At 39.8% G+C, this 13,911-nt stretch overlaps 2 protein-coding genes across 2 annotated transcripts; one reads left to right on the top strand and one right to left on the bottom strand.

Annotated features, from left to right (window-relative positions):
• Nucleotides 1–1,259: 1,259 nt before the first annotated feature.
• Nucleotides 1,260–8,119, bottom strand: LOC140930341 (uncharacterized). Its single transcript, XM_073380023.1, has 4 exons — nucleotides 7,407–8,119; nucleotides 6,225–6,299; nucleotides 4,747–5,569; nucleotides 1,260–2,526 (listed from the first exon to the last, which is right to left on the bottom strand). Exons 1-3 carry the CDS (start codon nucleotides 8,035–8,037, stop codon nucleotides 4,767–4,769), a joined length of 1,509 nt encoding a protein of 502 aa, XP_073236124.1. The 5' UTR covers nucleotides 8,038–8,119; the 3' UTR covers nucleotides 1,260–2,526; nucleotides 4,747–4,766.
• A 27-nt stretch (nucleotides 8,120–8,146) lies between these two features.
• LOC140930342 (single-strand selective monofunctional uracil DNA glycosylase-like) lies at nucleotides 8,147–10,531 on the top strand. The gene is made up of 2 exons (XM_073380024.1): nucleotides 8,147–8,446; nucleotides 9,919–10,531. Exons 1-2 carry the CDS (start codon nucleotides 8,177–8,179, stop codon nucleotides 10,447–10,449), a joined length of 801 nt encoding a protein of 266 aa, XP_073236125.1. The 5' UTR covers nucleotides 8,147–8,176; the 3' UTR covers nucleotides 10,450–10,531.
• The last annotated feature ends 3,380 nt before the right edge of the window (nucleotides 10,532–13,911 follow it).

The following is a 13,911-nucleotide window of genomic DNA, read 5'->3' as shown; positions in this document are numbered from 1 at the left end:
GGCATTTTAAGACTTGGTTGGTGCTGTGTCGAACTGTTTTATGGGGACGTTAACGCCTTTTTTTTTGGCTATTATATAACAAAACAAGGTAGCACGACGGGGACCGGGATGAAAATGCGTCCTCAAAAAACAGCCCCATGGTGCAGTTCGACAAAACGCGGACTCAGTCTCACGCGCAACTAAAAGAAAATACGGGGTTGAATCACAGGCAACCCAAGCTTCAAATACGACCATAGGCATTGTTGCACAATGTTCGAAATATAAGGATTTGTAAGGGGGAAAACACGATTGCTTCTGTTACCGGTTCCAGTAAAACCCATTAAATAGCCATAAATCCACCGTAAATCGGAAAAACAATCAGCTTTTAAAATCGAACGAAAGATATCAATCGGCCGGTCAAACTCATTCTAACACAACATACAAATTTTTCCGCGAAAAAACACCAAAATAATTAACTACAGTCTACAAGCTTAAAAGGAGACCACCACTTACCTAGTGTACAAATTTGAATGGCGGTCACGTCCAGTTGCCGATAGATAAAGAGGCTTTCCTCAAGCAAGTTCCCTCCTCTTCCGCCGCTATTCCAAAGTAATTTCCACGGTTATCCTGAAGGCACTACAATTCCAAACTTTTGTTACTTTATCTATTTTTTGTCGGGTTTATTAACCAAACACGCTTTTAGAAAACAATACATCAACCAGCAACAGTCGAAATACAATACTCCGGGAATATGCTCGAAAAAAATCGAAAATTCAAGCGCTGTTCGCATTTTAAGCATTGCATCGAAAACGTTGTCCTCCACTTCCTTGAAAATTGGTTACACGAGGGGCTGCACAGTTATTCTTTAAAAGCCTGATGCCCGTGCTGGCTACGACAAGAAGGATACCCGTCTCTTTTCCGAAGGGGCACCTGTTGGGTATTCCAGTAAAAAAATCAATAATCAAAAATAGGAGGCTTGAAACATCTCTTCTTCTCTTTCCCCTTCCCATCGTCCCTCACGCGCTTTCTTTTTTTCCCTCTCCACTTCCCATGACACAAAGAGGCCTCAGTGGAGGAGAGAGGAGGCAGAGTATACCCCTCAAGGGCAGGGTCACACTCAGCCGGGTGTCTGCCCGGAGAGGGGTGGGCAGGGTATAGAACTTGATCAATTTTGTTAGTCAAAAAAGGAGCAAAATAACCATAAGGCAACTAATTAATAAAAACACGACTCATTTTCTTTTAAGATTAAGTTTAATACAAGGAAACCTAAAATCACACTTTCATTTAACTTACCAGATTGTATAGCAGAGTTGAGCAAGACAAAGTAAAAAAAACCCGGATACTTCTGGGAAATTCGATGTAAAAAAAACAAAATTCAAGAAGCATGTACATGTGCGACACATGTGAGTGCCAAAATGTACATTTTTTACTAAGGGATATGGAAGCTTGGTGTTAAGCTCCAAAAAAACAAGCTAGTTAAATACTACACAAGGGTACTATCTTTCTTTCTACTACAAAATGTACCCTGCATAAATTCACGTTTTGCTAGAAAACTACCAATTGTTATTTGCCGAATAAAATTTTATCTTCACTTTCTCTTTCTGTAATGGTTTTCAGAAAGTCTTCACCGAAGAAAACTAGATACCTCCTGCTTTAACTACTTGTTCTAAAATATTCTTATACACACATACAAGATTGCCTAATAATGTTTCCTTACATTCCTAATACTTCTATCTGCTAATAATTTAATAAACCCAAAACACACCTAATAATTATTGCACTGTAGTAACTGTCATTATTATTATTATTATTATTATTATTAGTAGTATTATTTCCTCAAAAAGGAAACTCATTGATTCCTTATTTACACTATATCAGCTGGAGAAAAAAGCTGACATTTTGCGGTGTCAGTAAAATGCTGATGCAGGCTGAGTCAGGGTCAGGCTTATTTTCCACGTATTGAGAAAGTCAAGTTTGCCACATGGCACACAGAAAGCCTCGTTCATCACTAATGGGCTGTAGCAGAACCAGAGAGGGTGCCATGAAAGGTCAGCTGTTTTCCCCCGGCTAAAGCTATAAGAGGAATTACACTTTTGCCTAACATTCTACCTTAATATATACACACCCTTCACTTAAGCAAGACTAGATTACCACGGTGGTCAAAGACAGATTTGTTAACTAAAACTAAATCAATATTACTGTAGCACCTAGTACTTCCTTTGCAATATAAAGGTATTGAAAAAAGTAAAAAGTAAGGTGGCATTGTCTGTCTATTCTGCCATGTTTGGAGCGGAATTGCAGACGTCTCTCCTAGCGGGGAGAAGGGGAGGGGGGAGGTGGCTGTATTCTCAGGCTATCTACTTACATAAGCTAAAAGTCAGACATTCTATTATCTACATATCATTTGGTTACCAGCTCTCCTAGTCTCTTTACATGTACTCTAGGTATACTGTTCTGTCTTATGCCAAGGATTTCATTGTCTGTCTATTCTGCCATTTCACTGTTTGCACTGTGCAGCTTATCTGTCTGTTCTCATGGCTACAATACCTGTATTAAAAGCATACAATGTTAGTACAATAAAACCTGTCTCCTTGTTAGAGAAATGTGATAGGTTTGTTGCATACTTTTGATTAAAAACTCCTAGTGGAAAATAATGTTGACAAAGTACTTCTACTTTCAAGGCATGGGAAAAAAAATGGAGAGGTTTTGTTCTAGGGAGAACTGTAGGGAACCCGAAGAGAACTTGTGTAATCCAGGGTAAGAGCTTTATTATGTTTTGTACATGTACATTGATACTTGAAGCCCAAAGGGCAAACATCACTTGCCAAGGGCCAGAACTGGTCTCCATTAGAGCACAGCCAGGAAGAGGGGACCTTTAACCATACCATCACTCTTACAAAGGTAAAGGTAAAAAAGGTAAAGGCACCATGAACCAAAGGCCCAAACAGCCAGAGCTTATCCCAGTTTCTTTAGCATGAAGCATGCCTAGGAGTATTGCTACTGCCCCCCTAGACAGGATTCTAGTCCATCCCAGGGTTATCCCCTGCAGTATTTTGCCTGTACCCATTAATACATATGGGTGAAGAGAGACAAAGTGGAGTAAAGATCCTTTTCTAAGGAAACAATGCAACCGGCAAGGCTTGAACCCTAGGAGGAGTTTGAGGTGTTGATCATTTGGCCACACATGCTTCCAAATAAAGCTTAAACCACACCCAGTGAAGTGCCCATTCAAAATCGTTTAAGATCCAAAACTAGCAGAAAGAACATAATATGAGGATGGACTAAAGGATATTAATTTGCACTTATTGTCCACATGAACATCAGTAAAAAAAAAAGTGGAGGGTAAACACATGAACGGTTTCTAAGATCAACAAAATGATAAAAGAATGATTAAAGGGTGCATTTTGAGCCCCTCATGTTCAAACAGTTCCTGAAATAACAAAAAAGACCTCTGGTGTAAAAAGCCACGTTGGAGCTGAAAATAATGAGACCTGCCTGACCTCCAAATTACTGATCATGCAACCACATCATGAGTTGAAATTGTTCTGTTCTGAAAACCACACAGAACAGAACAAAACTTTAACTTCCATTGGTGGTAGTCATTCTCAACCAAATGCCAAGACAGCCCCCTGTAACGCTTCATGTGCACATTATCAAGTTTGGATTATCCAAGAGTCTGCTGAATATGGCACAAATCTCCTGTTCTCCCAAACAGGTCGCTAAATCTCCCAGATAAAACCGTAATTTTGAGCTTTTATGTGCTTTAACTTGGAATTTAACCCATTTTTGCAAATATTCAAAAAGTTTTCTTCAAACGTAGTATGGTTTCTGTGGCTTCTTTGCATGTACTCATCACAGACAATACTATTTTGTACAAAAAGCAATTTTTGATGATCTGTACTTTGTGTGTGACTGTACACATGCATTTTACTCAGTAAATGTTAATTTTTTGTTGTCCTGAAATAAAAAATCCACATGTGTAAGTAATTCCAGCATGCTAAGAATACTTAAAAATAAAATATTATTCACCCTTTCACTTCAATCTATGGTGATCTCATTTGCCATAATTTTTTTCTAACTTTTGAATTTGTGGTTAAATCCCTATAGTGTTGCCACTAAAGTGAAATCTCTTTGGTAGAAGTTTAGCGTAGTACTATCAATTTCTTAGGAAAAAAATGGAATTTTTTTCAAAAGGATTAACAAATATATTTCAGACTGTACATAACACAACAACAATATTACTTAAACCACCACAGAATATGCACACATTGGGCAAACTGCAAAGAATTTGTGGATAGAAAGGACAAACCAAAATCAAAATCATTATAATTATGGAGATCATTGCAGTTGTAGATGCAACTTTTGCAGTTGCGAAAAGAAAGCCTGAAAAAATTCAACCTTGTACGGGGTTCGAAACCTTGACCTCTGTGATACTGGTGCAGCTCTCTACTAATTGAGCTAACAAGCCAACTGGGAACAGGTTTAAATCAAAATCATTATAATGTTAACTTTGAACTGAGGCTACATTGCATCGACACCAAGCAGATTAAAAATTAGAGGATAAGGAGCGAAATAATCTGAAAATTTCAGGCAAACATTTTCTGATTGAACTCATGCATGTTTGCTTTTCAGTTAATTCCTTTTAACTATCTGCATGAATAAAAGTTCATATACATGTAGTCGTGGGGCTTAAAACAAATAAGATGAATATACGTGCACCAGACTCTGAAATGACCAGGTAAAAAAATAATCAAGTAAAGGACTTACCTTGATATCAAAATTTAGGATCAATAAGGTCTGTAACCTCGATTATTTTTGTCAACTCCACTGGCACCACGATTATTGATGCGACTCGTTGGACCATAACTGGAATTCACCTGACTGTAGTTCCCTATCTGGTAATCAGCTGATGCTCCCCCAGCCCCAGCCCCTAAACTACCACCTCCAACTCCCCCAGGAAACTGACTCCAGTCACCCATACCCCCAGGAAAACCACCAAAACCACCTGGAAAATTTCCATGGCCATATGCAGCAGCCAAAGGGTTGCTCATGCTGTCGTACCCACCACCAGAGCTTCCGCCTGGAACAGACATTCCACCTGTAGGATTGCGGTCACCAACAGAAGATCCTTTCAGGTCAGCCATGCCATACGGACTGTCACCAAAGTTTTCTTTTTCATAACTACTGGAACTACTATGACTGCGCCCTCCTCCACCATAACCACCTCCACCAAGTGAAGCAAAGCCACTGCCACCTACAGAGCCGCCAACGCCACCACCAGCTCCACCTCCACCAAAACTACCTGGGCCAAAGCCTCCAAACCCACCAAAGAAACCTGGATTAAAGCCACCAAAGCCCATGCCACTGAATCCAAAACCAGAGCCCATTCCCATTGACGCGGGATTAAAGCTAGCAAAGGCAGCAGGGTTGAATCCACCACTAAGAAGAGCTGCTGCGGCTGCTTGGCTGTTGAAGCCACCCATACCCATACCCAAGCCGCCCATACCCATACCCATGCTGTTGCCACCACCTCCACCCATGCTGCTTCCACCTCCAAAACTGCCACTCCCTCCCCCACCACCAAAGTTTCCTGAAAGAAGAAAGAAACATTTATTATTAAGAACAACTCTTAATAAAATAATGTAACTCTTTTGCAGATGTTCTTTCCTCTTTAAGATTATCACTATGAAATGGAACCTGCCACGAGATTTTTGTCAAACTAACCACTTATAAATACACCCGGAAGAAGTGAGGTGATATGTAAGTATCTTAGCCCAACAACACAACTCAGTGACCCAGACATCAGGGCTTGAACCTAAACCTTTTCATACAGAGTCCAGTACACTAACCAGTAGACCACCATACATCTAACTCAAGTCATTGACAACAAAGGAGAATTTAAAATTTGTTCACAATCAGTGCTTTACACAAGTTTCAGTAGTGTACATCCACATGTATATACAGTTGACTCTCTCTTAATGGACACCTCTATGAGACGGACACCTTTGTAAAATGGACACCTAGATTTGATCCCAGCCTTTCTTTACTCCCTTTATTTGACTCTCTATGAGACGGACACCTCTATAAGACAGACACCTAGAGTTGGTCCCTGCCTTTCTTTACTCCCTTTATTTGGTTTTCTATAAGATGGACATCTCTATACGAAGATGGACATCTCTATACGACAAACACTTAGTACTGGTCCTAAAGGTTTTTGTCTTAGAGTGAGTTGACAGTAGTCTCACCTCTTCCACCTGAATTCCCAAATCCTTGATTCATTCCACCAAATCCAGCACCCAGTCCCCAGTTCATGGGAAAACCTGTAAAAATTAAAAATGTTTCCATTATAGAGTCCATACAGCAACATATCTCCAGGAATTATGGAGGCTTTGTTTTGGCTGCCCCATCTAACATTTCTTGCACCATTACGCCCAGCCAGCGGAGCTTTTCCTTCATTTTGCTCGATTTTGGCGTACTTGAGAAAGACTCTGCATGAATCAAGTAAAATCTTTGTTGAGTGCGTGCCGCATGATGCTAGGATACAGTCTCAAACTCAAGCAAAATAATAATAATAATGATTTGGAGGTAGCACATCCACAAAGTAGTTCTTTGTCTACCCTATTCCTGATCTAATTGGTTCATCAATAAATGGATGATCGCTACAATGCTGCAGCTGTAATGCCAATTTTACGTGGACAAATATCAGCTAGCCTGCAATATTGCTGCCTCTCATCACACTGTACTGCTTGTGAAATGTCCCCAGCAGCATGCAGGGAGTGAGAAGAGGTGGCTGTATCATAGCCCAAATATCACCATGGAGATCACTACCTGGGAGCGATTGCAGAATACCTGGCCCACTAATGTCTTACTTGAAAAACTGCTCCTGTGGTCGTGTTCTATTATGCCGAATACTTCAATCTAAGTGAGTAAAATGAAGTGCTCCTACTGCAGTCCCGCACTCCCCCAGTTGATGTCAAGTAACTAGTGTGTTCAAAGAATGATGCATACAGCTAGTGCTCCCACAGTCCTGTACTCCCACAGTGGAGGTCAAGTAACTAGTGAGTTTATAGAACAAGGTATACTGGTGCTCCCGCAGTCCTGCACTTTCACATTTGATGTTAGAATTTATTATGCAATTAATTGGACGACTGCAGGACTGTGGGAGCGGTTTTCTAAGTTAGATATTTAGTGAGCTGCGTATTCTGCAATTTAGCCACTGCTAGTTTGCAAACATGATTTGCAACTAAATGTTCAACAAAGAATACATGAGTAAAAGGGTATTTGAGGACACGCGTGACGGAAATTCCAGTACCATTGCATAGCATTAGCCGGAAGTAATAAGGGTGGAAGTCGTCAAACTGACTCCATCAGGAACATGCTAGGGTAATGAAGGGGCGGCAGGAGCGGGGGGGGGGGGACTTTCCTACCTCCAAAGCTAGGTGTATCCAGCGATGATCGCGATTCACGGGTTCGGCCACTGACCCTGAACTCTTCTTCTTCTTTCTTTCTCATAGCTGCTTGCGATTCAGCTCTTTTCACCTCACACTGCTTCATCTTGATCTGATGCATGGTAATCGAGCAAATTTTATCCACGACCTCTTCGGAGTCAAATGTAACGAAAGCAAAGCCTCGGAGTCGGTTGGGGTTTTCTTTATCCCTCTTTAGGTCAACGTCGAGAACCTTCCCTACACCAAACTTGGCGCAAAGCTTGCCGAAGTATTCTTCGACATCACTTTCCGTGGCGGTGCTCGCCAGTCCACCCACAAAAATCTTCCGCGTTCGCGAAGTAACTTCTCCTCTAGGAACCGACCGTTTAGGCTCGATCTCCCAATTATCTAGTTCGTGTCGCTTTACTTTTAGACAATCATCCACCGCTTGAGAGCTGTCGAATGTCACAAAACCGAACCCACGCGAAGGTCCGTTCTTCCCTTCTCGCATAATAACACAGTCCACGATATTTCCCCATAGAGAAAAATATTCCTTCAAAGACTCTTCGCTTGTCCGACGGTTAAGTCCACCAACAAAAATTTTTCGCAGTTGTTCGGGTTCTGCAGACATGGCTTTCAAACTCTTTCTGCGTGTAAAGTTTTCCTGATTATGGTGGACGCTAAGACAGAATGTAGCAAATTTGTGCCGACCACGTGGTCAATGAATAACAATAATCCCCTTCCTTATTTGGAATTGCACATTAAACAATATGGCGGACATTAGCAAGGACATTATTCCGGCAAAAAAGAGGAGAACGGAGGTATCTACCGATCTCTGCGACAAAGTTCTACAGCTTGAGCGAGATCTATGTTGCAATCTTGACTCACTGAAGTTTTCTACTCCTGTTACACACATTTATAACCCTTTAAAATATGCTAAAGAAACACACGAAGACTACATGAGAAAGTTCTGTAAAGATGGACAAAAAGTGCTCTTCTTGGGAATGAATCCAGGTCCTTTTGGGATGGCGCAGAACGGGGTAAGCAAAAAAATAGCCACATGTTCATTGCGTCACTTCTTATCTATCAAAACTTGACCAGCGGGTTTGCGCCCCTCTGACATTTGGACGTTTGTACTGTGGTGGAGGGAGGGAAAGGTTGCAGTAAAAATATAATAGGGGCAAGGGACTTCAGGGGAGGAATTATACCCTCCTGTAGGGCGAGTGAAAACTTTTGCCAGAAGTTAAGGTCAATCATCTTTATTTATAGAATGACACTAATTAAGGAGTCAGTGTCTGAAGATCACCATCCCGCATGAAGCCCCCCTCCTCCCCCCCACCCCCACCAATCCTGAACCTTCTGACTCTAGAAAGGGTTTCATACTATCCTGTTCTAGGCTCTGAGATAGTTGGGTCTGCAAAGTTAAGAAAGCATGAACACAAAAATAAAGCGGGAGGAAACTGGGGAGAGGGAGCTCTCCCTTTTTCCCGCCCCTGCCCCCCTTTTTCCAGATTACACGCTCTTGTTTTTGTGTGCCTTTCACTTATGCATCATCCATACTATCTGAAAGCCTGGAACAGACTGATTTTGTGTGAAATAGAAAGCAGACACAAGAATACCATAGTGCAGTACTGTTCTGAGATTATTAATGAAAACAAGTTGGAGTAAATTCTTACAATAATGTTATGTGCAACTTCATTCATGGAGCTAGGCCATCATCAAACCCTGGATCAGATCAAACCCTGTAAACCCTTGAATGGTACACCCATAAAAAATGACAGAATACCTGAAACAGGTCCCCCAGGCGTCTTGGCAAATTTATTCAAAACGGTAAAGGCTTTTTTTGACGTTTTTTTTTAAAGGATTGAAAAATCATCGAACTCTTTTAATGACAAAAGGTTGGGAATAGGATTACATGGGCTAATCATATCTGGGTTTTTTTGACACCAATTCATCTTTCTGTTAAAATAATTATAACATTATGGTCAACTAATGATTAAATGAACACCAGTCATCAGTGGTGAATCCAAACCTTGAGGACAGAGAGAGGCACCTGTCTGGCCGAAATAAAGTATTTCAGTATCCTTCCCTTTAGGCCTTAGGCTCCTTCCCTAGATCCATCACTGTCCAGTGGGGGATCTAGGGGAGCCCCCCCTTCCTGGATCGAAAAATTTTTTTGGAGACTGGGCCTCCCCTTACCTAGGGGTCTGGATGACCAGCCCCCCCTTTATCTCAAGGTCTGGATCCGGCACTGCTCTCCATGGTACAGTCAAGTCTTGGATGCTCTTTGTACCACTCCAAAGTGCTTAAGTTTCAGTTGTCCAGACTACAAGCATTTTTCTTAGCATGAGTTGCAGTCGAATGACTAAAGAACAGCAGGGTCCTTGCTTGGTATAGAAAGTTTACTGTATTATTATTTTTATGGCTCTGTTGCATATTATGCTTTTTGACCATTCTCAAACAAACTTTTTGATGTTTACCAGTGAGTGAAGTCCAAGTTTTCTTTGGACAGGTGCCTTTTGGAGACACAAAACATGTCAAAGAGTGGCTCCAAATTGTAGGACAGGTGAATAAACCAGAGAAAGAACACCCCAAGAGACCAATCCATGGCTTAGACTGTGAACGAGGTGAAGTCAGTGGAAGCCGGCTATGGGGCTTTATCAAGGAACAGAGTAAATCTCCAGACAAATTTTTCCACAGTTGCTTTATTCATAACTATTGCCCTCTGGTTTTTATGTCATCAAGTGGAAAGAATATAACCCCACCTCAACTACCAAAGCGAGAAAGAGAGCAACTCTTGGAAATTTGTGACAATTCCCTGGCAGAGTTTGTTAAACTTTCTGGGGTAAAGATAGTTGTTGGGGTAGGAAAGTTTGCAGAGGAAAGAGCTCACAAAGCTTTAAAAGACTTCAACGTTGAAATTTATTCAATAATGCATCCTAGTCCCGCCAGCCCAGCTGCAAATGCTTGCTGGAGTGACATTGCTTTGAAGCAGTTAACAGATGTGGGATTAACCAGTTACATAAGAAATGAAAAGTTGTAATAAAGGGCCGTGAGTATTTTGCCAATTGTTAAATCAGTCAGCTGTCTTAGATTGGATGGATGATAGTGCATGATTTGCCAACATGAGTTTTACTGTTGGTGAGATGTGGAAAAAATACAGACTAGTTGTTCAAACAGTCATAATTTGTTGAAAGTACAATATACAGGTCTAGTGGGAGCGGGCAGTCAGCTTGCAATGAACTGTGTAAAGCACTCACAGTATGGATTCATCATCTTTTGCCTACTAAGCAGGCAACTATACAGTATGGATTGTATGAAAGTTTATGAGACTCACACCAAGGTTCTAGCCAGGAAAATAAGTGATGTAATATATCAAACATGAGATGCAGTGTTTCATCACCAGATGAAACACCGAGAAGAGAGTTGAAAATACGACGCGCAGCGGAGTATTTTTGACGAACTTCGAGGTGTTTCATCTGGTGATGAAACACTGTGTCGAATGTTTGATATTTCTTCTCAAACAAAATCATTTTTGAAGGAGAAATTAAGGATGCAAATACTAAGCAGTGTTTCATCCGATTTCCAAACACTCATTAAACATTAATTTCCTTTGTATTTTCTTAATGAATTATTAATGAGTTTGAGAAATCTCAATCCAGCAGTTAAAAAAACAAAAACAAATTCTTCGAAAGACCTGGCATCCACAGGAAGACCATTATGGGCCAATTTGGGTACCCACACATTGTAGCATGAGACGTGTGGTAAGAGAGTAAGCAGATATTCTTTCAGCTTGTCACACAATCCTTCATTGGGGAGGATTGTGTGACAAGCCAAAGGAGTATATGCTTGGGAGGCTTCGGAGTGAAACAACACCCCCTTGCCTCACTTTGACAATGTGGTTATCCACTTTATCACTACAGTCTGACAGGATGGATTACCTTATGTCATTGCAGTGGAAAATAAAGTACAGCTACTTCACATTATAAGAACTTTATTTTCTTTTTAACTATTACATATTTTGTCTGATGTCTGGAATGAAATGCTGAATTTATATTTTGTAAAAAAAGAATTAAATATGTGATGAAATGATTGAAAGAAAAATGAAAACTATAAAAATGAGTTATGAGGTTGCAAGTAAAAACTTGTTAAAACTAAACAACATTTTGATTATTATTATTACATTATTTTTATTATGCTATGCAATGTTTGTGTCCTACTTGTAAAGGATATAAATCTAACTTATATATTATATAAAATCTAGGCATTTTGTTGATTTGGAGGTGTACCAAGTGATTTATTAGTGTTAGAGGCCTTTAGATTTGAGGAGAGAATAACTACCGACTATGTGATTTGATTTAAAGTTTTTTGGTGAATTGTCAAAATATGAACACCCCAGAATGCTTCATAGTACTTTTTACCAGAAAAATTAGCACTGTTACCTTTATCAGAAGAAGTTAAGCCTTCTCCCAATTGCAAAATGATAGAACTTCTAACATTCTTACCACTATGATATTCTTGCTAAACTTACAGTAGAGTGATGATGGCTACCACATTTTCTTGCAAAAATGATGCTGGCTCATGCACAAACACCACTTAGTATTAAGAAAATCTTGTACCCCTACTCAACCTCATTTTAGAATCTAAAGCTTTCTATATCAATCAATGAGTACTTTACACACCAGAAGAGGCACTCACGTAAAATCCAAAATATCCGAGAGTTTGAGAGATGAGATGTGTCAGTTTTGGAGTCACTTCAAGACTTCCCAAAAAATTAATAATAGCCAGTTCACTTCTTTTAAATTAATAAATTTTGATTTCTCTGTAAATTGAAATTGAAGCTTAACAATTCTCACATTAATTTTGAGATGCCAGGATGTTTAAGACCATAGTAGTGAACATTGACAATAATATTTTTTTAGTCTTCCTTACAGTAACATAACTTTGCTTCCAAGAACAATTGCAAAACAACTGCAGTGTGCAAAGAAAGTCGTGTCCGATAGCCCGGGGCTAGTCGATTTTGCTATTGGGCAAGTGATTTTTTGTTCTTAACTTGCCCCATGGGCAAGTGCTTTTTTTGGGGAAAATTCAAATTACAAAAGGGCTAATCAATCCTGCCACTCAAAAAGGGTTTTGGGGCCAGTTGAAATGACTTGTGGGCTAGTACATGCTAGCTACAGCTTGCCCGAATGGCAGGCTGTGAAACTGACTTTCTTTGCACCCTGAACTGTACAGGAGACTGAATCTGTAGCAAAGAAAACTGTGACAAAGGTGAATTAGCACTGGCGGCCATCTTGATTTTCAGTTGTACCGAGTCTGACCTGGGGAAGAGTATCACTAGAGCTATAATCCCCAACGCCCGCCCCCTTGGTACATCTAAAAATCAAGATGGCCGCCATTAACGGTAAGACGCCCTCGATCTCGACGATCACACGGAAAAATAGGGGACTGTGAACAGTCTATGAGCTTGTAAATAATGTACTTCATGAGTGTATTCCACAATACTAGAGCGATCAACCATCATATTCATGGCAAACAGCAGACTTCTATTTCTTGTTCATTTATTTCCAACAGCTCACATTTAATTTGCTGTAGACATCTTCTTTTTCACTAAGAAGTTCTAATTTCTTAGTGATAATTTATCCATCTGGGTGCAAGTGAAATTGATAAGCAAACCGAAATGAAAATCAACAGGAAAGCCGGAAAAATGAAAGTGGATGTTTGCCATAAGGTGATGACGTTTAACCTCTCTACTGTCTTATTATCAGTAAATTATTGAACTTGTCGTACACTGTACATAATCAACAACTCAGATGTTGTGACAACATCTCACTTGGGGAAAATAACGTTTTTCCTTATATTACTAATCTTTTTACTAGTAAGAGGGACTCGTAATAATATTATATACGGCACAAATGTCTGTCAATTTTCCACATATTAATATTAGATTGTGTCTTATATCACTGAACCTTTTTCTTTTTTTTAACTTTGTACAACCAAATAGATTTTCATGTGAACTGGCCTTTAGATTCCATTGATATTTTGTGCCTATAATCTTGGCTCTCGTAAAAATGTAATTTTTGAGTCCAATTCTGCATATAAAAAGTCATTCATAGTCTATATTATCATAATTTCACTTATCATTTTTCATACATTAAACAACTACCTAACTTTATCTATCAATACATCTTTAATAGCAACAAGGTTCCCAAGGAGATGACTTAACAGTACAAGGAGAATACTAAATGTTTCAACATCTTACTTCTTTTTTGCCAAAGAATGATCAGTGTATTAGGAACAAAGAGAATTTGCAGTTTAACACTGCAAATAAATAAAAGAGTGAATTAACCCATTCGCCCCTCAACCACCCAAGTGGATTCACATCCCTTCATCCACTTGGGATGTCATCCACCTTAATTCTCAAGGACAATTACTTTGTCATCTAACTTGAGCAGGGTGAAGAGATCTTTCAAACCATATCAGAATAAGCACAATTCAGTCAAGG

The sequence above is a fragment of the Porites lutea genome, chromosome 3 (genome assembly GCF_958299795.1).
Source record: "Porites lutea chromosome 3, jaPorLute2.1, whole genome shotgun sequence".
NCBI classification, from domain to species: Eukaryota; Metazoa; Cnidaria; class Anthozoa; order Scleractinia; family Poritidae; genus Porites; species Porites lutea.
Note: the sequence above shows the minus strand (reverse complement) of the source record. Positions and strands in the feature narration are given on the sequence as shown.

Bases quoted from the DNA above. Each gene is read 5' to 3' on its own strand.
- LOC140930342 (XM_073380024.1), top strand. From the start codon at position 8,177: ATGGCGGACATTAGCAAGGACATTATTCCGGCAAAAAAGAGGAGAACG. The intron at 8,447-9,918 runs GTAAGCAAAAAA...TTCTTTGGACAG, and splicing joins TTGGGATGGCGCAGAACGGG to GTGCCTTTTGGAGACACAAA.
- LOC140930341 (XM_073380023.1), bottom strand. From the start codon at position 8,037: ATGTCTGCAGAACCCGAACAACTGCGAAAAATTTTTGTTGGTGGACTT. The intron at 6,300-7,406 runs GTAGGAAAGTCC...TAATTTTTACAG, and splicing joins GGATACACCTAGCTTTGGAG to GTTTTCCCATGAACTGGGGA. The intron at 5,570-6,224 runs GTGAGACTACTG...TTCTTCTTTCAG, and splicing joins TGGGAATTCAGGTGGAAGAG to GAAACTTTGGTGGTGGGGGA.